Genomic DNA, 23,023 nt, shown 5'->3' with positions numbered 1-23,023 from the left:
TGGTCTTTGGTCATTAGTGTTCAGTGCATCAGCTCTTTCATGAGATTTTAGCTTTTGTGGACTTGTTTTAATTTTCTTCAGCTTCAACTTGAACTTGCATATGAGCAGTTGGTTGTCTGCTCTTCAGTTGTCCCCTGACCTAGTTCTGACTAATGATATTGACCTTCTCCATTGTCTCTTTCCACAGATAAAGTTGATTTGATGCCTCTGTATTCCATTTGGTGAGGTCCGTGTGTCTAGTTGCTGTTTATGTTGTGGAAAAAAGGTATTTCCAATTAATAGGTTGTTGGTCTCGCAAAATCTATCATGCAATCTCCGGTGTCATTTCTTTCACCAAAGCCATATTTTCCAACTACCAATCCTTCTTTGTTTCCAACTTTCACATTCCAATCACCAGTAATTATCAATGCATCTTGATTGCATGTTTGATCAATTTCAGACTGCAGAAGTTTGTAAAAATCTTCATTTTCTACCTTTTTGGGATTAGTGGCTTGTGCATAAATTTGAGTAATAGTCATATTAATTGGTCTTCCTTGTAGACATATGGATATTATCCTAGCACTGATTGCATTGTACTTCAGGATAGATGCTGAAATGTTCTTTTTGATAATGAATGTGATGCCGTTCCTCTTCAGTTTGTTCTTTCCAGCATAATTGACCATATGATTGTCCAATTCAAAATGGCCAGTATCAGTCTATTTCAGCTCACTAATACCTATCATATCAATCTTTATGTGTTCCATTTCATTTTTGACACTTCAATTTTCTTAGATTTGTACTTTGTACATTCCATATTCTGATTATTAATGGGTTTTTGTAGCTGTTTCTTCTCACTTTGGGTTCTGGCACGTCAGCCAAGGAAGGTCCCAAAAGCTTTACCCTATTTATGTCATTAAGGTCAGCTCTACTTTGAGGAGGCAGCTCATCTCCTGTTTTGAGTGCCTTCTGACCTGAGGGGTTCATCTTCTGGCACTGTATCAGACAGTGTTCTGCTGTTGTTCATAATGCTTTCACTGGTCAGTATGTTTTTATAAGTAGGTCACTAGATCCTTCTTCCTAGTCTGTCTCAGTCGGAAGCTTCTCTGAAACCTGTCCACCGTGGGTAACCCTGCTGGTATTTGAAATGCTGGTGGTATAACTTCCAGCCTCACAGCAACACTCAAACCACTGCAGCACAACAAACTTGACAGATGAGTGGTGGAAAATAATCTTCTAAAACATTTTAAATGGCTGCAAAGCATTTTACTGGGCAGTTGTACCACTGTTTATTTAGCCAGCCCCCTATTGTTTGATATTTAATGTGATTCCATTTTTTTAACTTTTCAAACAATTCCACAATGAGTCCATATACTGTTCACATCAAAATATCCATGAATTAGAGTTATATTTTCCAAACCATTAACCATCCTAGTTCCAGGGATAAAACAGAGACAAGTTGGAAGCCTTCCTGGAAGTTTCTCAAAATCTCTAATTACAAGTCAGAATCAGGTTCATTCATTCACTCAACAGGTATTAGGTGATTTTATGTTTCTACCTAACATTTTTCAAGTGCCTTCTTTGTGCTAGGCACTACCTAGGTACTGGGATATGGTGGAGAGAGAAAGTCCAATGGAGATCATGGTCTGAGGACACATAAACAAATGGGACAGTTCTGTACGGTGGGGAGGGCTATACAGAGAGGAAAGCTGGTATGGTAAGAGAATGACTGGAGGCCAGGTGCCTCCTCAGGGAAGGTGGTCAGGGAAAGTGTCTCTGAGAGGGTGGTCTGAATGAAAAGAAGGATTAGCTTCTGGAGAACTGGTGGAAGAGTGTTTCAGGCAGAGGGTTAGCATGCGCAAAGGCCCTGAGGCAGAAATGAGAGTGAGGCAATAGAGAAACCAAAAACAAGTCAGTGAGACTGGAGGATGGGACTGTGGGACACAACAATGGAACAGTCTGGGTTTCATTCTGAATGTAGAGGGAAGACACCAGTGGGTTTCATAATGGCCCTGCAGTGAGCTTTCATGAGCCAGACTCTAAAGTAATGCCACAGATGATAGGCATGGGGAGAATCACAATAGGAACTACAGCTGAAGCACTTCCTATGTGTTCACATTATGCCTAGCTCTCTGCTAACTACTCTGCATGTGTTGTGGCAGGATGTGTACTAGGACACAGCACACCCCACTGAAGGCCACCTAGCTACTAAGTGGTGGCACTGGTATTTGACCTAAGGTCTTCAGGATGGATAGTGTGTTCCTGGTTGAGTAGTCAGAATGATGTATCAGGGTAACTTTAAAATAATAATAATTTCCAGTTTACATGTGGACTAACCTTTTCATTCATTCTTAGCTTTCTCTTTCAGCTAGTTTTGCCTCTGAAAGCCTGTTTCCTGTTTTCTTAAATGGCGATAATTATTCCCACCTAAAAGTGTTGCTGAGTGGATTAGGCAAGGTGATGTATGTGAGCACACCCAGCCCAGTGCCTTGCATGTGGGCCTCCACCAATTGCTGTGGAGCTAGAATATCATTCGCTCTGAGACTCAGCTAATTCCAGAGCCGTTCCTCATCTGTCTGTCACTTTCAGGCTAATCTGACACCAGAGTACCCCTGGGCTACTTCTCCTTCAGCAGGTGACTTCTTTATTCAATCTAACCACAGGTAATCTGTCCCCTTGGCCCAAACTGTACATTCTCATTAACACAAAGCCTTGATGTGCCTTTTTGTCCTCCTGTCCCCACATCCCCTGCTTCCTTTGTCCAGGAATAACAGAAGCAAAAATTCAAAGAAGCTACTTAGAGCATAGGGAATCCTGCTTCCCTAAAGCTTTCCCTAGGCAGGGGGGTGGGGGAGCTTTTCCCACTTTCTGCTCTTTGAACGCTGCCCCACACACTCTTGCATCAACTACTTTCATTGGAGTTTTGAACGACTTGATTTCAGTTCAGCCGATCCCCATTGAGCAGTTACTCTGTAAAAGATTCAGTCAGGCCTTTAATGTAAATTCATATGAATTCAACATGAACTACATATTGTCTTTGTGTACTATCAGAAACTTTATTCCTGGCTGTCTTTTTTCCCCCTTGAAAATTGCTAGTTGCGGCTACAAATGATGTCTTCTTACATCATACCTGATTTCCTCCATAGCAGAGAGGAATGGGAAGCATGGTATATACAGAGACCCCTTGAGTCTAATTGGGAAAACACGCATATAGGAATGAAAGAATAGAGGCTAACAGCAGTTCACATTTAAAAAGACCCAGGGGTTTTAGTGGACTGAGTTCAACACTTGATTTGGTCAACAGTTATTTGATAATTGCCTACTCTATGGAAGTATTCTAGAAGATGGGGTACAAAATAAATGAGATTTGGACCTGCTCTTGAGGAGGACATAGTCAATCAAGGAGACAGGCTTGAGTAAAATATTTAAAGTGTATTGTGATAGCTGGAGTAAGAGAGGATATGCAGGCCCCTAGTCCAACCTGGGACAAGCTCAGGAAAAGTTTTACCAAAGAGGAGATGCCTATGTGGGAGGGTTGAAGGATGAATAGGAGTTTGGGAGTAGGTAAGGAAGAAATGAAGATTCTGTGAACAGGGATCAACATGAATAAAGATTCAGGCTGAGGCTTGACAAACCTTGGCGTATTCAGAGATTTACAAGCCTTTCTTTCTGGGGGAGGAAGAACTAGGCAATGACAAGAGATGAGGCTGGAGAGGTGAACTAGTGTGTGTGGGTGGCTAAAACCAGGGGTATAGGCATGGATTAGGTTGCTCAGGGCAAGTGCATGGAGTGAGAAGAGAGCTAAGCCAGAACCCTTGCAAACACCAACCTTTAGGAGATCAGAAGAGAAGGAGCCAGAAAGAACTATCCAAGGAGAAGGAAGAGAACTAGGCCAAGGGAGGGAGACTTGCTGGGTGTGGTCAGCCAGGCAGTGTCCTATGTCCTGAGAGGCAAAAAAAAGTTCAGAACTGGAAGTCCATATTGAATGGGGCAGCTCAGAGGCCAAGCAATTATTTTCCCAAGACAGGTCTGCAATCTTCTGCAGATGGTAGGTCATTTGGACTGAAACTGTTAAGGGTCTGCACACAGTAGATGCCCAAGGCCATCATCATCTCCATCATAATTTCCTGCTATCGTTCCCACCCACCATGGTGGCTCAGTTTTATTTCCTCACTTTTCAACAGGCAGGGAAAAATCCTTCAGGACAGTCAGAACTTGTGCTGGGCCCGGTGTGGTCTGGCCCCCACACCCAGCCTGTGCCCACACCCAGCCTGTGCCCACACTCTGTCCCTGACTTTCTAGGCTCTGGCCACACTGGCCTCTTCTGGGTTTTCCCACTGGCCAGGCTTCCTGCTCCTTAGGAGACTTTCTGCAGAGACTTGAATATGCCTCCCTCCTTCCCTCCTCACCTCACTGACTCCTGCCTGTCCTCGATGTCCTCTTCAATGTCCCTTCTCCAAGGAAGGCTTCAGAGAGCCCCTCCCACACCCATCCCTCATAGTACTCCTGGCTCACATGCCCACATCTGTAAGCAAGGGTTTGTGCAACGTTGTGGACATCCTCACGCCCGCCCCCACTAGAGTGTGAACTCTGAGGTAGAGCCTGCCTGTCCTTCCATTGCAGGGTCGCCACAGGGTTCTGTGTAGATATGGGCCAGGCACTCATCCGTTTGACCAGCAAATGGTAGAGCTGTGCCCCATTCGCTCTTCTGGCTTCTGGCTAGCCCCTTTGTCGTCCCTCCAGGTTTGCTGGTCTTCTAAAGGTCTGCTACTGCCCCACCTCCTTTGTGAGCCTTCTGGCATGCCCCTAACCCTTGAAGTAGCTGCTGCCTGCACAGAATGTCCTTAGTTAGTTGAATGCACCTTTGTTAGGACTGAGGAATCTTAAGAGTTTGGCAGCCGAAAGCACAACTCTTGCACTGGCACCCAGAATAATCCCTCATTAGTACAGTGAGTACATTAATAGTACCTTCCCAGAGCCAGCTTCATGGACAGGCAACCTGTGCTGTCACTGAGGGCCCTGGACTCACAAGAGCCCCACACTGAGAAGGGCCCTGCACTGGGCTTAGTGCTCTCCTAGTGCTGCCTTGAAATTCTTGATTTTTTTTAACAAGGGCCTCTCATTTTCATTTTGCACTGGGCCCTACAAATCGTGTAGGTAGCCCTGAACCTACCTCACAAGTGGGTTGTGAGGAGCATAGAGAATGTGTGAGCTATGACTGCTCCAGGGCCTGGCCCATGCTCTCTGCATGGTCACCTGTCGTCATTTTAGTTCTGCTCAACCACAACCACAGTCAGTAATTCATTCTTCTGTTTGCTCAGCTTCACTGACTGAGTGCTATGGTCAGAGGCATTGATCAACTGCTTAAAACTCTTCTGCAGCTGCTCCTTACCCTCCCAGCAGCGCCCAAACCTGGCCAATCTTTAGAATCACTGCTGGGTTCTGGGTTGCGCTCCAGGCCCCCTGAGCCGGCCTCTCCAGGTGGGAGTCCATGAGTCGGCCTCTCCAGGTGGGAGTCCATGAGTCTGTAGAGTTAGCAAGTCCCTAGGTGACTCCAACGCCTTCACCTGTGCCATAGTTTGTGGAACAAACTTTGGGAACCTTCATCCTAGGGTTCAATCCAACCTTCAGCCCAAATGTCTCAGGGTAGCATTCAGTGTCCTTTCCAGTCTGGCCCTTTATGAACCCTAACCCTACACCCAAGTGTTGGTTTTCCCTCACTCCCTGGTAAATGCCTCGTACACCTTTGACACTCGTGTCCTCCTCCGAGAAGATGTCACAAGAACCCATCCCCTCTAGCAGAACATGTTGTTCCTTCCTTTCATGGTCGTCTAGTTTTTAGTTTTCTCCCAGGACGTGTCCTGTTGCACAGGGATTTGTTCCTGCACCTTTGTCCCCTGAGAGATCTCTGAGGAAGCTCCCCTCTGTACCCTCAGTCAGCATTGTAGTGAACACACAGTGCAGATTGACTCCCTGCACTTCAGAGCACTAAATGGACACACACCTCCGTATGTGTGTCTGCAGTGTGCTTTTCCCCTCAGCTGTCAGCACGTAGTCAGTGCTCAGGAAAGCCCCACTGGTTGGTACAGCCGGGCTGTTGGTGGCACAGGTGTTCGCCATTAAAGCTCACGCTGCCTCCTGGCAAACCAAATGCCTTACAGCCCTCGGTGCTCATCTTATGCCCAGGAGGCTCCCACTGCTTCTAGCTCAATCCTGTCTCTGTGGGAACACCCCCTGCCTAGTAGCCTTTCCTTCCAGGAGTCCGGACACACAAGAATCATTCCAGAAGGTCACCCATTTATTGTGTGAAAAAGGAAACTTGTAAATAAAAGCTTTCTTTATGTAATAAGTTCTTCCTTCACCCCCTTCCCTTTTGGGAGGGCCCAAAGGTGGCTGAAGCTCAGGTTACTGAGCTATTTCAAACCAGCCCTGAGTGACCCTAGGTGGATTCTTGTCCTCCAGACCTGTTGTTAGATTGAAATATTTTCCTAGTCTCTCAATCTCCCTTTTCAGTGGTGATGACCATCCCAAATGAGTTATTTACTTTTGATCAAATACTTCCCGTTGCTGTATTTTCATGGTGAGCCTTCCCGGCCAGTGCCTGTGCTCCGGAGGGCCGCAGTGGAGTAGGGAAGGTGCTTTCCTGAGCACCTGGTTTGTGCTCCAGGCTGAGGGGATGCAGAGTCATTGGCATTCAGAGGAATGGGCCTCCTGACTTTCAGTGATTGTTAGTGTCCTGGACTCCCTTGGTATGGAAATGAAAATGAAATTATGAAAATGAAATGATGGCTAATGACACCAAGACGACAGAACAAACAGAGGCCTGTGCTCAGAGCCTGAGTGTTTTGGTTCCATTAGTGTATTTTGTCCAGTGGGCAGAGAAGTGGACTAAATTGTCCCTGTTCTTGGAGCACCTTGGACAAGGTATAAGGCTTGAGGAAACCTTTCTTGCTCTTGGATATTCTTCCCAGTATAGAAAGAGGTGGCTGTGGGAGTATGAAAATGCCTGAATTCCTTGGGAGGACCGGAGGCTGGGGAAGAGAAGGTGATGGTTTACCAGGAGCACCCACTCTTCCTGCTCTTTGTTACTGTCTGGTGTTGACGGTGTTAGATGCCTTCTCAGTCCAGGGGAACGTTCCATGCACCCTGTAACCTCCCTTTCTCCTCTGTTTCTTTCTCAGGCACATCTCTCTAACGCTCCCTGCTACCTTCCGAGGCAGGAACAGCACTCGGACTGACTACGAATACCAGCACTCCAATTTGTATGCCATATCAGGTATGTAGAGCCACTGCTGGTGGCCACAACCTCATCTGTGCCCTGGGCACCTACTCCTTCTAGATGCTTCCTGTCCTCTTATGGCATCTGTCCGTCTTATCTCTGTTTTCCCAGCAAGGGACCTGTTTTTACAGGGACTAGGCCTTCCCTTTCCTTTGTGTCACCACAGCACTTAGGGAAGGGCCAGATACTCAGCATATTTTAAAACTAATGATGAAAAACAGTGTGTGGATTTCACAGACTTGAAGTGAGGTTTCCAGAGAATAGTCACCACATTGTTCACCTGCCAGATTGCGGGCAGGTTTCCCACGGGGACCCGGGAGCAGCACAGAGCTGAGTGCTGGTCTGCCTGGCCTCCCGTATCCAGGTCTGTCCTCACCTCTCATTTCTCAAAGCCAGGTTTGTGGCCAGAGGGTACCCTGGAGGTCTCCCCCCTCACACCCTCATAGTATGAGTCTGTGATTTCTGAACTCGGCCTTGAAATTGATAGTGTTACCTTGGCAGGAACTTCATCAGTCCTAGCTTTCCTTTTCACCTTCACCCAGGGAGGGAAAAACTTACAAGCCTTATTACAGAATTGAGATTCATTATGTGCTTGGCAGCGCAGGTGACTTGCTAAGAGCTGAGGAAACCCACAGACTTTCCTCTGAGTGTCCTGGGCAGCCAGTCAGGGGTGTTTGTGTATAAGGAGGAAGTGGCAAATCGGGGTCATTTTCAAGCACACATCCTTAATGGTGAGTGGCACTTTGAACATGGGAACATGGCATTCATTCATGTACCATAATGAGTCGGTTATTTAAAAGGTAATCTTTTTTTTTCTAAAAATTGCAATTTCAGGTTACTAAATAGATGAAATAGAACAATGGCATAATTTGTGTCAGTATTAGTTTTACTTGTTATGATCAGTCCCTAATAGGTTTGGAAGTATAAGCAAAAGCCGGTTGTTCCATTTCTGGGCAACACTCCTGCTGGGGAAGGCGAGGGACGGGGAGAGTCTTAAACCCTCATCCCTGGCTCCACTCCAGAAGCCAGGCTCTCAAAGGGTAGAAGAAACATGTTTGTCTAAGAAAAGCATCCCCAGGGAGAATTTCTTTTGTGCTGTGGCTATTTCAGCAGAGTCGACAAGGAGTGTAACAAATGTGGAAAGATGACCTATTTTGTAAAAAAGCTGAATATTTCCCCAGATACTTAGTGGCAGAGTGGTACAAAACAGGCCTGTGAAATCCAGCAGGGCAGCCCTGTTCAGAATGCTCATAAGGAAAATGCAATCAGAATAGATGGTTTCTTTCTCCAGCTTGCAAATCTTTCCAGCCACAGTGTTAGGCTACACCCACTTTGCCTCTGTTGTCTGATGGCTTTCCCAGCTGTTGAACATTTCTGCAGAAGAAGGCCCACAGAGTGAAATTGCCTCTGATTTGGCACAAATGTTCCTGTCTGCCTCTGGACCACTGCTTCCTCACTCCGTGGCTTTGATGAGGTGTTGTCTAGGTTCATTTCAGCTGTTAGTTTAGCAATACCAAGGTAACAGCCTCAAGACATAGGGGAAGCCATTCAGAAACTTCCTGTTACATTTATGTAAGTGGCAGTCAATTGGATTTTATCTTCCAAACAGAGGTAGTTGAGGCTACAGCCCATGACAGCAGGAAGCTCAGGCCTCCTTGGCTGCTGCAGGCACCAAATTGCTCTGCCAGGGTCCACGGTGATGCTGCCAGAAATACCCTGCAGGACCCGCTGGCTCCATCAGGCCTGCAAGCTCAGCACTGGGCAACTATGGTGCAACCGGGAAGCCTGCCCACCCACCCACCGGCAGCCTGCCTGTGAGTCATTCTGGCTAGAAGGGAGCAGAGACCACCCTCTTACTCCCCATGTGAACAGTGTTTGGCGTCGAGTGGCACGTCTCAGTTTGGTATTGCAAAGTTAGAGTTTTCAAAGCTTTGTTCCAAAAACAGTTAAGGCAAAGTGTGCCCCAGACCCTAGCCCTTGCCCAGTACTCAGTGCCATGATAGCTGGAGTTCTGCTGGTAATGAAATGAATCATGAAGCTCCTCTCCCTCCACATGGGCTCTGGCACACGTTCACTGCAGACTTCAGGGCCTAAGCCTTTGGTGCAAATGCCTGGTATGCCTGTGTCCTTCCTGAAAACGTTTGATTACCGTTCCCTTCGTTCATAGCCCCTTCCTAAGATAAGTAGATTTCAAAACAATGTAATTACAGATTTGAAAAGCAGCCTACATTTAATTTGTATGTACACCTACTCCTCACTTATCAGCTATCTTGTTATCTGACATTTTGCATTTATGACAACGGTAAAAAATCTACCGACTATTTTGCACATTAACGAAGTATGTCTGGCAATAACGAACACGAGGTGTGAGGCAAGGGTAACACTACCTGTGACGGTTAAGGTTATGTCAGAGCGCCAGAAGAAAAGTGGTGACTGATAGGAAGTGGGCTGCCCCTGTGGCCTGTGGGCCTAGAGGGCCATGGGGAAGGCAGTGTAGGGCAAGAAGGAGAAGGCTGAGTTACTGGAGGAGGAGTGAGAAGGAGTGGGAGGTGGGAGGTGGAGGGAGGACACGGCAGACAGGGCAATTACAGTCTGGGGTGGGCCGAGGGAGGGGTCCATAGTGAGTGCTCATCAGTGCTACAGCACAAGTCCAGAAGAGGCACATGCCTAGCCTCCTCTTTCCATACAGAGCGGCTGCCAAGGCTCCACAGCTGGGACCCCTTCCTGGCTCCAACTCCCCAAATGTGCATGGTACAGGACCCTGTGGGGCTATGAAGTCAGGCTCTGCAACCTTGCCTCCATGCCTCCCAGTGCCAGTCCCAACAGACCTAGCAGACAGAGCTTGCATATGATCTCTCAAACAGTCTTGGTTATGCCTAGGCTACCATAATTTTCACATAATGTGATTTTCTCATAATGACCTAGTCTTTGGAACCTAACCATGTTGGTAAGTGAAGAGTAGGTATATATATATATATATAAATATGTGTGTGTGTGTGTGTGTGTGTGTGTGTTATTTATTTTTAAATGTTTTCTCAAGAGTATACCTGTAAATATATCCCTTTTTCTATACCTTTCACAAAGACAGCTCATACCCACCACACCTGCAAAGGGTGAGACACTGCTCAGAGTTGCTGGAGAAGCCAGCAGAGATCCTATGTAGCTCTATCCCCAGCACACAGAGGTGCTCAGGAAATGTGGAAGAAATGGAGGAGAGAAGGACGGAGGGAAGAAGAGAGGGAGGGAGGAAAGCACATAGCCAGCGTCCACTTGAAGCAGGACTGTCCTCTACAACCTCTGGGGCAGGTGATCATCCTCATCTGCTGCTTAAATGCTTCCAGAATCTGGGGCTGCCTCCTCCTAGCAGCCCCTTCTATCTCTATGAGATTTTACCTCGTTGATTTGCACTCTGTCTTCCTATATGTTCATGTTGCTGTTGTTGGGTGCCATTGAGCTGGCTTCACCTCACAGCGACCCTGTGTACAACAGAACGAGAAACACTGCCCGGCCCTGTGCCAGCCTCACGGTCCTTACTATACCTGAGGCCATCATTGGCAGCCACTGTGTCAATCTGTCTTGTCGATCTATCCTTCCCCTTTGTCGTTGGCCCTTCACTTTACTAAGCATGACATCCTTCTCCAGAGAATGGTCCCTTCTGACAACATGACCAAAGTAGGTGAGACGATCTCTGATCATCCTTGCTTCCAAGGCGCATTCTGCTGTACTTCTTCCAGGACAGATCTGTTGGTTCTTCTGGCCATCTATGATACTTTCAGTATTCTTTGCTAACACCACAACTCAAAAGCATCAACTCTTCTTCGGTCTTCCTCATTCATAGCTGCCCAGAAATTTAGGGGTATTGAAAAATTCTGTCAGCTGAAATTTACCAACTGTCCTACATTGTCCAGCCAGTATTTGTGTCTTTCCCACAGAAGTGAGACAGAGAACTTGACACTGACTCAGTGCTGAAGTCCTGAGAAGCTCCCATACCTTGTTTGGACAAAATGGCTGTGAAACAAACCTTTGATCCTCACACTTCTTGAGGAATTTCTTCTTGAAAATGATTATAGATATGCAGGAGAGATTTATCCACAAGAATGAGCACTGCTGTTTTGTTTTTTTTAAATAGCAGAAAAGGGGTTGTGGGGAGGAATATCTTAAATGTACAAAAAAAGCAAGTGGTTAAACTATGAAACCTCCATAGAGTGGCCTTCACTTTTCAGCCATCAAAAAGAAAATAATTTATATACGAAGATGTGCGTGAATATTCAGTAAAAAAGCAGATGACAAACCAAAATGTGCAATGTGATTACATTTTTAAAATACGTATCTGAAGATCTAGAGACTGTCCATTTGTGGTGCAGATGGTTTACACTTGACTGCTAATCTAAAGGTTGGTGGTTTGAACCCACCACTTGTCTATCAGTTTATCATACTGTGGTGACTTGTGTGTTGCTGTGAGGCTGGAGGCTATGCCACTGGTATTTCAAATACCAGCAGTCACCCATGGTGGACAGGTTTCAGTGGAGTTTCTAGACTAATACAGACTCAGAAGAAGGAAGGGGCCATCCACTTCTTAAAGAATTGGCCAGTGAAAACCTTATGAATAGCAGTGAAACACTGTCTGATGTATTACTGAAAACTTTATGAATAGCCCTGAAACCTTGTCTGGTACAGTGCCAGAAGATGAGCACCTCAGGTCCAAAGACACTCAAAATATGACTGGGGAAGACCTGCCTCCTCAGAGTAGAGCCAACCTTAATGACGTGGATGGAGTAGTGTTCAGGACCTCCATTTGCTCATGTGGCATGACTCAAAATGGAAGAAACAGCTGCAAACATCCATTAATGATTGGAACATGGAATGCACGAAGTATGAATCTAGGAAAATTGGAAGTCGTCAAAAATGAAATAGAACACATAAAGATCAATATCCTAGGCATCAGTGAGCTGAAGTAGACTGGTTTTGGCCATTTTAAATCAGACAGCCATTTGATCTACTATGCCAGGAATGACAAATTGAAGAGGAATGGTGTGGCATTCATCCTCACAAAGAACATTTCAAGATCTATATCCTGTAGTACAGTGCTGTCAGTGACAGGATAATATCCATATGCCTACAAGGACAACCAGTTAATACTACTGTTACTCAGATTTACACACCAATCACCAAAGATTTTTGCCAACTTCTGCAGTCTGAAATTGACCAAACATGCAATCAAGATGTGTTGTGATTATCACTGGTGACTGGAATGCACAAGTTGGAAACAAAGAAGAATCACTGGCAGTTGGTGCCAGTTGGTGATAGAAATAATGCTGAAGATCATGTGATAGAATTTTGCAAGACCAATGACTTATTCATTGCAAATACCTTTTTCAGCAGCATAAATGACAGCTGTACACGTGGACTTCACCAGATGGAATACACAAGAATCAGATCAACTACATCTGTGGAAAGAGGCCACAGAGAAACTCAGTATCTTCAGCCAAAACAAGTCCAGGAGCTGATTGTGGAACAGATCATCAACTGCTCATATGCACATTCAAGTTGAAGTTGAAGACAATTAAAACAAGTCCACGAAAGGACCTTGGTTATGTCCCTCCTGAATTTAGAGACCATCTAAAGAATAGTTTTGATGCATTAAACACCAATGACTGAAAATCAGAGGAATTGTGGGATGACATCAAGAACATCATCCATGAAGAAAGCAAAAGGTCATTAAAAGGCAGGAAAGGATGAAAAGACCAAAATGGATGTCAGAAGAGACTATGAAACTTGCCCTTAAATGGAGAATAGCTAAAGCAAATGGGAGAAATGACAAGATAAAAGAGCTGAACAGAAGATTCCAAAGAGCAGCTTGAGAAGACAAAATCAATTGTTATAATGAAATGTGCAAAGACCTAGAGTTAGAAAACCAAAACGGAAGAACACACTCAGCATTTCTCAAGCTGAAAGAACTGAAGAAAACATTCCAGCCTCAAGTTGCAATACTGAAGATTCTATGGACAAAATATTGAATGATGCAGGAAACATCAAAAGAAGATGGAAGGAATACACAGAGTCACTATACCAAAAAGAATTGGTTGATGTTTATCCATTTCAGGAGGTGGCATATGATCAAGAACTAATGGTACTGAAGGAAGAAGTCAAAGCTGCACTGAAGGAATCGATGAAGAACAAGGCTCCAGGAACTGACAGAATACCCATTGAGATGTCTCAACAAATGGATGCAGTGCTGGAGGCACTCACTGGTCTATGCCAAGAAATTTGGGAGACAGCTACCTGGCCAACTGACTAGAAGAGATCCATATTTGTACCCATTCCAAAGAAAAGTGATCCCACAGAATGTGAAAATTATTGAACAGTATCATTGATATCACATGCAAGTATAATCTTACTGAAAATAATTCAAAATCTATTGCAGCAGTATATTGACAGAGAACTTCCAGAAGTGCAAGCTGGATTCAGAAGAGGACGTGGAATGAGGGATATCATTGCTGATGTCATATGGATCTTAGCTGAAAGCAAATAATGCCAGAAAGATGTTTACTTGTGCTTTATTGACTATGCAAAAGCATTCAATTGTGTAGATCATAACAAATTATGGATAACATTGAGAAGAATGGGAATTCCAGAACACTTGATTGTGCTCATCAGGAACCTGTACATAGACCAGGAGGCTGTCATTCAAACACAAGGGGATACTTCATGGTTTAAAATCAGGAAGGGAGTGTGTCAGGGTTGTATCCTTTCACCATACTTATTCAATCTGTATGCTGAACAAATAATCCAAGAAGCTGGACTATATGAAGAAGACCATGGCATCAGGATCGGAGGAAGACTCATTAACAACCTGTGATACACAGATGACACAACTGTGCTTGCTGAAAGTGAGGATGACTTGAAGCACTTACTGATGAAGATTAAAGACTATAGTCTGTAGTATGGATTACATCTCAACAGAAAGAAAACAAAAAATCCTCACAACTGGACTAATAAGCAGCATCACAATAAATGGAGAAAAGATTGAAGTTGTTAACGATTTTATATTACTTGGCTCTGCAATCAACATCAATGGAAGCAGCAGTCAAGACATCAGACGACATATTGCAGTGGGCAAATCTGCTGCAAGAGATCTCTTTAAAATGCTGCTGTCTTCTTGAAGACTAAGATGTGCCTAACCCAAGCCATGATATTTTCAGTCGCTTCATATGCATGTGAGAGCTGGACATTGAACAAGGAAGACTGAAGAGTGATACTCTTCAGTTATGGTGTTGGCAAAGAATACTGAAAGTACCATGGACTGCCAGAAAAAGGAACAAATCTGTCCTGGAGGAAGTGCAGCCGGAATGCTTCTTTGGAAGGGAGAATGGCCAGACTTCGTCTCACCTACTTCGGTCATGTTGTCAGAAGGGTCCATTCCCTGGAGAAGGATGTCATGCTTGGTAAAGTGGAGGGTCAACAAAAGAGGGGAAGGCCCTCAACGAGATGGATTGACACAGTGGCTGCAGCAATGGGTTCAGGTGCAGCAAGGATTGTGAGGCTGGCACAGGACCGGGCAGTGTTTCGTTCTGTTGTACACGGGTCACTATGAGTCAGAGCCGACTCAACAGCACCAGCAACAACAGTGACAGCAGCAGCAGTACCGCAGAAGAAAGGCCTGGCAATCTGCTTCCATAAAGATTATAGCCAAGAAAATTCTATAGAGCAATTCTATTCTGTGACACATAGGGTTATGTGAATTGGAATCAACTCAGTGGCAACAAGTCTGGTTTTTGGCTTAAAAGTCTGGAAAGATACACACCAAGGTGTTTACAGTGGTTTTCAGTGGATATTTTCTTCTTTTTAGTTGTCTGTACTTTCACATTTTTCTATAATAGCATGTGTTGCTTTTGTAACAAGAAACAATATAGACAGGATGTTTATCTGGCATGTTCTTGGTAAGCCCTGCTGGCCCCACGTGATCACCCTTTTTCTGAGTGCTCACAAACCACCTGCCTTATAATAGGCTTTCAAATTTTATTATAAACCACTTCCAGGTCACAGGTCAATAATTTTCTTATTGTCCTTTTTCGAGGATATGATTATTTTCTGTTGTCCAGTCCCCTGGAGACTGCCGTTTACTAAAATTCCTCAAAGATCAATGATTTTTAACCGTTCCTCCTACAGACTTAAATTGAGCATGAAAGCTCTTGGTAGCTCGGGCTGTCTCCTGGATCTTTCTCGTTCTTCAGATTCTCCGTCACCTTATCAACTTTTCAGGGATCGAAGATAGTTTTCCTTGATGGAAGAGGTAGAATGAAATGGTGGATCCCTGGTTTGGCTCACTCCCTGTTAACCATCTCTGTTAGGATGGGCAGACTGCGGCCTGTCGTAATGTCCAGGCCACCACCTGTGTTTATATGGCACGTGAGCTAAGAAAACCTTTTCTATTTTTAAATGGTTGAAGAAAATCAAAAGAGTAATTTTTCTTGGCACATAAAAATTGTATGAAATTCAAATTTCAGTATCTATAAAGTTTTATTGGAACACAGGCATGTTCATTCATTTACGAATTGTCTATAGCTGCTTTCACACCGCAATGACAGTTGAGTGGTTATAACAGAGATTATGGGTCCACAGAACCTAAAATATTTACTGTTTGGTCCTTTATGGAAAAGGCTTGCCAACCCCTGGTCTGTGCTATCAGTCCTAAGCACTGGCTGCTGCCTGTTTGTAGCTGCTTGCTCTAAACATAATTTTTAAAACCACCGTGTGAACTGTCCTTACTTTTGCTGAGCTCCTCCTGCTCTCCTCGCTGTAGCTTTCCTGGTAATACACTTACCCTGGTGTGTTACTCCTCAGAGTGTGCCTTTGGTCTTTTGAACAGGCCTTCAAGATTTTACCTCCTTGGAGTGCTCTCTTCAGGACCATGTTGGTTTTTCTAGATTCTACCCCCCAATCCTGATGCCCCTCATCAGGACTTTCAATGGCTTTTATTTTTCTTTCTAAGAATAGCTAATCTTTCCTGAGAAGTGTTCTATTTTGGTCCTAGATTGTGGCATCCTACCTTTCTTTTCCCCCCTTAGAATTTAAAAAAAAAAAAAGTTTAGATGCATGAATGTTTTCATTTATATCTCACTTATTCAGAAAGGATTTAAGGTAACTTGAGAAATGCATGTAATGAAGTGAAAATGGAAATGAGAACATACAGGTAAAAGGAAAAATAGGATAGAAAAGTAAGGTGTGGCAAAAAAGGATTCTGGATTTGGTTCTGAGTCAGAGGACAGTCTCCTTATCAATAAGACAAAACAAGCTAGTGGTTTGGGAAGAACCTAACTTTTCCTTACTACCCAGAGTGGGATCCCTCTTCATAAAAAGAACCCTGTTTAATGCTGGGAAGGATACAACAACACTTTGTCTCTTCTTACAACCGTGAGTTTTATATGCTTGTGCATATAAGCCCAAGTATATGTGTAAGGGGCTAGAAGCTCTGGTAGCTTAGTGGCTAAGGCACTTGACTGCTAACCAGACGGCTGGCGGCTCAAACCCACCAGCCACTCCTTGGAAGGAAGGTTGGGCAATCCTACTTCCGTAGTGATACTGCTTTGGAAACCCAAGGAAGGGTCACTATTAGTCGGGGCCGACTCGATGGCACATAACAACAACAACAGCATATAAGCCCAAGTATATGTGTAAGGGGCTAGGAGCTCTGGTAGCTTAGTGGCTAAGGCACTTGACTGCTAACCAGAAGGCTGGTGGCTCAAACCCACCAGCCACTCCTCGGAAGGAAGATGGGGCAATCTACTTCGGTAGTGATACTGCCTTGGAAACCCAAGGAGGGGTCACTATGAGTCAGGTCCAACTCGACGGCACATAACAACAAAAACATATGTAAGGGGGGATGTCCACTAGGTTTGAACCCCTAACATGTTTGAAAGTTGAGTGACATGTTTCTAAAAAACTGTTGTTGAAATATGCATCAAGCATATTATTTGTTGTTGTTGTTATGTGCCGTCGAGTTGGATCTGACTCATAGTGACCCCTCCTTGGGTTGCCGAGGCAGTATCATTATGGAAGTAGATTGCCCAACCTTCCTTCGGGGAGTGGCTGGTGGGTTTGAACCGCCAGCAGTCAAGTGCCTTAGGCACTTTGCTACCAGAGCTCCCAAGCATAGTTTTAGGAGGCTGGAAACTTCAGGGGATGTCAGGAAAGATGGATCTTCCTCCAGCTTCTCCAAACCTGATGTCAAGGCTTCTCATAGGAGACTCGGTCAAGATGAGTTAAGTATCGCGTTTTCCTGACCTAGAAATGTTTGTGTCACTTTTATGGCAGGTTTTCCTTGTTGAACGGTGATTTTAGATATAGGAAACCATGCTGTGCGCTTCTTTTTGTTGTTGTTGATATAAACTCCAAGTGTAGAGTTTCATCAAAGAACTCTTACTTTTCTCTCTTTTGAAGAAGCATCTTAAATTGGTATTGTAACGTAATATAGTAAAATTCAGAAAATACATATTAAAAGTAGCATTAATAAAACCAGAAGTCTCAAAACTCACTGCCTTCAAGTGGATTCAACTCCTAGCGACCCCTCCTTGGGTTTCCAAGGCAGTATCTCTACGGAAGTAGATTGCCCAGTCTTCCTTCCGAGGAGTGGCTGGTGGGCTTGAACCGCCAGCTTTCTGGTTAGCAGTCAAGTGCCTTAGGCATTATGCCACCAAAGCCTCCAGAGTACCCCACAATTTCAGGATGAGCCACAATGCAAAAATGCCATGAAGCCTCGACGTGCAGGGAGTGATTCTTTTCCTCTGCTCGGTAGTCAGACTGCCTTGCAGACTTCTTCATTTATCCATCAGCATGAGGTGGGTCATATCATTTATTGCCCACTTCATCACTTGAGAATGAAAGGGGGCACACAGCTATGCCAGGACAGGAGCCCCAAGCTGTCCCGGGCAGGCTAGGGTGTGTCATCAGCCTGCCTTTAGTTGTTTTGCTCTACCTTTTAGCTTTTGTTGTTTTCCGTTTTCTTTTTCATTGCTGGAAAAGCCAGCTCATTGTCTCACACAGCTGTTCCCTCTTAAACACTAGGCCCCTTTCAAGATGTTTAATACAAGAAGGGTGTGAGCATGATCAAATCCAAGTCCATCGTCTTATCAGTTTGGTTTATGACACGCAGACAGAAAGAAGCAGATTTTATCTGTAACACATAGCTGTGTGTGAGCCTGTAATTCTGACATCAGACTAGGAAAGCACAAAGCAATTAAAAATAATTAATGATTTCTGAATATCAGCTTTCTCCATGCAGTTTTAATCTAGTCCTCATTTAAGTTGGATGATGGACATTTAATTATCAGTATTATGAAATTCATGATTTATATATTTCATCCAATTGGATGAAATTTCTGCCACTAGCAGCTCTTCATCTTATTATGGAAAAAAAAAAAAAATCTCTCTCTGTCACAAGATGATCATTTAAAAGCTCATCTGAAGCATACCAAACAAGTACAAACATTTTCCTTTCATCTGTAGTGATTATATTATTTCTACCTTTAAATTAGGTAGAAGAAAGGAAAAAAAAACCTCACCTGGGAAATCTAAAATAAACTTAATTCTTTGATGATTATAAAGCTTCCCAGGGCTGGCAAATGAAGGCTAAAAGCCTAAAACAGTCAGGTGCTTGAGGAGTGATGCTCTTTTCTGTGTGGTCTTCTAGCCAACAACTGCTTCGTCACCCAGTGTTTACGGTATTTTGCGGCAGAACTCGACTCTGTGTGTGTGTGTGCCTGGGTCTCTCCTTCTCCCATATTTCTGGGTGTCACTCATGGAGGGCGCGAGCCACTCACTGTCTTCTAGTGAAAGCGTCCAGTAACATTATTCAACCTCTGCACCCACAAGTATCCCCCGAAGCCTTTATCTTTAATGGATGTGTTCTTATGGCTTGATGCAGCCTTGTATCTCAGACCTCTTGCCCCTTTCTCCCCTGCTGAGATTTCCCACAATCACCTAAGACAGATAGAGAGGTGGTGGATGAGTATATGAGAGAGTATTGAGAATCTGAGAGGCACATCAGTTTGGTGCAGCCAACAGATAATAGCATGTGGGGGAAATTCCTGAATGAGGTGAAAAAATGTTTTATCATAATGGTGCTCAAATCAAGGAGGAAATAAGTCATCTTAAAGGCATATAAATTTTTGTCTTCACTTGTAAACAGCCATTGCTTTCCTTATCTCTCCATCTATTCTTGCCCTGACTGACAACAAAATCTAGTATAAAGAAAAATATAATAAGAAAGAGAAGACATGAATGGGAGCGGATGGGGAATTGATCGCATGGTGTATTTGTATATCCTGATGTAAAAGGTGCGGCTGACAGGTGGCCAGGTTTGCTCTGTACACAACCATGTGTGTGCTGTCAGGCGCACGCACACTGCCTTGTTTCGATTGATGAATTGCCTGCTTTCTTGATTAAACCTTCCGTCACTTAAGAAACAAAAAGCCTGTGTTTAGATGGCAGAGTGGGACATGTCAAAAAAATCTGTCTCCTTTACCTTTGTGCAGATGTTGGGCACAGACTGTAACATGTATTATTAAAATGAATGTGGCATTTACTGTGCATTATTCCTTTCCTGGGAGAAAGGACTGTAAATTATATGCTAATAATAAGCTTTAACCCTTTCGAAATGCAAAAGATTTAAGAGTGCAAATATTCATGTAGGCCTGGCTAATTGGATCTGCTTTTATACATCCACTGTGGTAGCTGTGTCACTGAAGTTAATGAACAGCGTGTGCAGGCAAACACACAGTGACACTTGGGGAACTCTCGCCTCCAGGAGGTATTCTGCTGTGTAAGTGCTGCCTCTAGGATTTCACACAGAGACCCCCAAACACAGAGGTGAGCCCTGGGTCATCTTACTTTGAATTAAGCCCATTGCTATGTCCAGACCTACTCACCAGGCCTCTGCAGGTGAGCACTATCAGGGGTCCTTCCTTCACTGGTCCTGCAATCCCACTTAAGGGCTGAGCCCACTTAAGGGGTCCCACAGCTGGCTGGCTGGCTGGCCGAGCTTGCGCCTGGCAGGTGTCAGGCTTTGCTGCCTAGAACTTACTTGGCTCTCTTCCTTGACCAACTTCTCCATCCTTAATCCAGCTGCCCAGGTGGCCCGACTCATCTCCCCAAGCACAGCTCGGCAGTCTCTCCTGTGCCCTGGCCCATTGCTGACTGCATTCATTCAAACATCACCTGCTGGGTGTTGAGGAGGTCTGTGGCCAGTGGCCCCATTTCTCCTGCTGTTCCACTTTCCTGTGTCCCACCAGCCTGAGTTGCTCACTCCTTCATTCAGCAGACACTGAGGGGTGTCATGTGCCAGGCCCTGTGCTCCCAAGGGCAGTGGAAGCCAATGGAAGGTGATTTCACAGAGAGGGTGACTGACAGCACATCTGGGGTCAGATGAAGGCATTTGCAGTCTTGGCTGTGGCACTTACTGGTCATCACACAAAGCCACTGCAGATGGCCACACAAGTACACTGTACAACATGTATGAATGGCGCCCCTTAGAGCAGTGGAAAGGCCCTACATTATGTCACCTCACTACTCAACTTAATAGCTACCAAACGTTAGTCATTCATACCTGTAATGTAATACACCAATAACCACTGTTTCCTTCACAAAGTTGTTGTGAGGATCCAGGGTATGTCGGAACATTTTGTAACGTGGGGAGCAGTGCAGACAAGATAGATTGCTCACTCAGAGTCAACTCAGTGGCAATGGGTTGGGTTTGTTTTAATGTACAGGGCTGTAATCAGAGCAGAAGCCCAAAGATTTGTTGAGAGTTATCACTCAGGACACATTGTGACCCATGCCCAGTGTGGTGTCATCTTCTTAGCCCTGTGCTCCTTTATATAATTTGATATATAAGATTACTTCTCTGAGTGCTCAGAGAAATTTTCTTCCTCAGTCCAGGGAAACTTGCAATAAAGAGCTCTCCGGCGTGGCTCAGCTCGGCGCCCCTTCGAAGCTGAGACATTCTGTCACGCATCATCACTTGGAAGTGAGGCTATTTTCCATGGCAAGCAGCCCATGGTTCCTTCTCAGGAAGGTAACTGAGCAGCGGCTGGTGGGCAGGAAGAAGAGGAGCGCTTGGCAAAGTGAGCTGGCACCTTCTGCAAAATCTTCCAACGTGCATTTTGTTTTTCTGGAGGAAAAGTGCTTGGAGGACGCTTTCTGCTCCAGCCCTCATTTCTGCTTTTCCTATGCTCTACCGTTAGGAAAAAATTAAGACATTTTCCACTTTCGTCATCATGAAAAATAAAAGTATTATTAGGTAACAGGTACTTCAGTGCTCTTAAAAGGGTGATCGCACTGGTTTAATGGGCCACGTCTCCTTCTTAAATCCCAGGGTGAGGCAACCAGGGCCAGCAGGGAGCAGAAAGAAACGGGCAGGAGCCAGGAAAGCTGGGTTCAAGCCCTGGTTCTCCCAACGGCTAGCTGAGTAATGTCAGACCCAGCACTGAACCTTTCTGGATCTCAGTTCCCTCATCTCTCAATATTAATAATTGTAATAACAATGTCAATAATTTAAAAATAACGTGTTTCGGCTAACATGTACCAGAAGCTTCCTTCATGTCAGGCACTATCTAGCACGCACCTCCCAGAGCCGCGGGTATGTGGGAAGGGGCCTATGTGTTTTGCAGCTTGGGCTGTCTGAGATGTTGCCAGCAAATGTGCCGTTACTGCCCCTGGACTTCACAGACACCCTCCAAGCACTATCCTAACTTTGAAGTTCCTAAGGACATGAACATTTAGAGAAAAAACAACTCTCTGATACCTTTTTCTCTTAAGTTTATCTTCTTTGTCTAGTTTTTAAGAGGAAATAATGCCCCATTTTCCATCATAGTTCTCTTTCCTATAAGGAAGCATGATTGTGGACCAGCAGCAGGGGCCTTTCTGAAGACGTGGCTGAAAATACACTTAATCCCAGCCCTTCATCTGCTCTTACCACTTCTTCAGAGGCTCACTCTGGGGTGAATAAAGTCATCTGGTTTGCCAAATAGTCCTGCCTAAGGTCAGCTTTTATCAAATTATCCTGTGTTTCTCTATCGCTGTGGCTCTTGCAATAATAAACTATCAGCTGAGAGGGAAAAGTGATATAATTAAGGCAACTTCTTTAACTTACACGCATTTAGGAAGCTGTTTTTGTTTTTATTAAAATGAATTAATTTGTTTTAATAATACTTAACTTTACTTGAGCTATTACTGTGTACAAGACTCTGTAATAAGCACTCTCTATGCATTTGGTCAAGGAGCTCTGGTAGCATAGTGCCTAAGGCACTTGACTGCTAACCTGATGGCTGGTGGTTCAAACCCACCAGCCACTCCTTGGAAGGAAGGATGGGCAATCTACTTCTGTAGTGTACTGCCTCGGAAACCCAAGGAGGGGTTGCTGTGAGTCGGGTCCGAGTCGATGGCACATAGCAACAACAACAACATGCATTTGGTCACTGATCGCAACAAATCCTTACCAATATCTTATAACCAGTCTAAGGTGTGTATTATTATTATTATTATTATCATCTCTACTTGACAGATGAAGAAACTGAGGTTTCGAGTGATTGTGATTTCACCAAAGTTACACTGCTAGTAAGCAGCAGATTTGAACCCAGGTCTCTCTGACTCCAGACTTTAAGCTCTAAACCACTGTGCTGAGATGTTTCTTTAGTTCACGTTGTGTGTAACCATTTCCCTCCTCTCATCAAATACCAAAATGGCTCCCAGTGCCTTACAGTGGCACATATC

The 23,023-nt window shown here is 44.6% G+C and overlaps 1 protein-coding gene across 1 annotated transcript in view; it reads left to right on the top strand.

Moving 5' to 3' along the window:
* MVB12B (multivesicular body subunit 12B) overlaps positions 1 to 23,023 on the top strand; it is a 204,133-nt gene that overhangs the window by 97,640 nt on the left and 83,470 nt on the right. Inside the window, exon 6 of the mRNA XM_007944376.2 lies at positions 7,158 to 7,252. Within this exon, the coding sequence (XP_007942567.2) occupies positions 7,158 to 7,252 (95 nt within the window). The remainder of the gene's footprint in view (positions 1 to 7,157; positions 7,253 to 23,023) is intronic.

The sequence above is a fragment of the Orycteropus afer genome, unplaced genomic scaffold (assembly GCF_000298275.1).
Source record: "Orycteropus afer afer isolate SDZICR_OR568_19922 unplaced genomic scaffold, OryAfe1.0 scaffold00123, whole genome shotgun sequence".
NCBI classification, from domain to species: Eukaryota; Metazoa; Chordata; class Mammalia; order Tubulidentata; family Orycteropodidae; genus Orycteropus; species Orycteropus afer.
The sequence above is the reverse complement of the archived record's forward strand: the minus strand, read 5'-3'. Positions and strand labels throughout refer to the sequence as shown.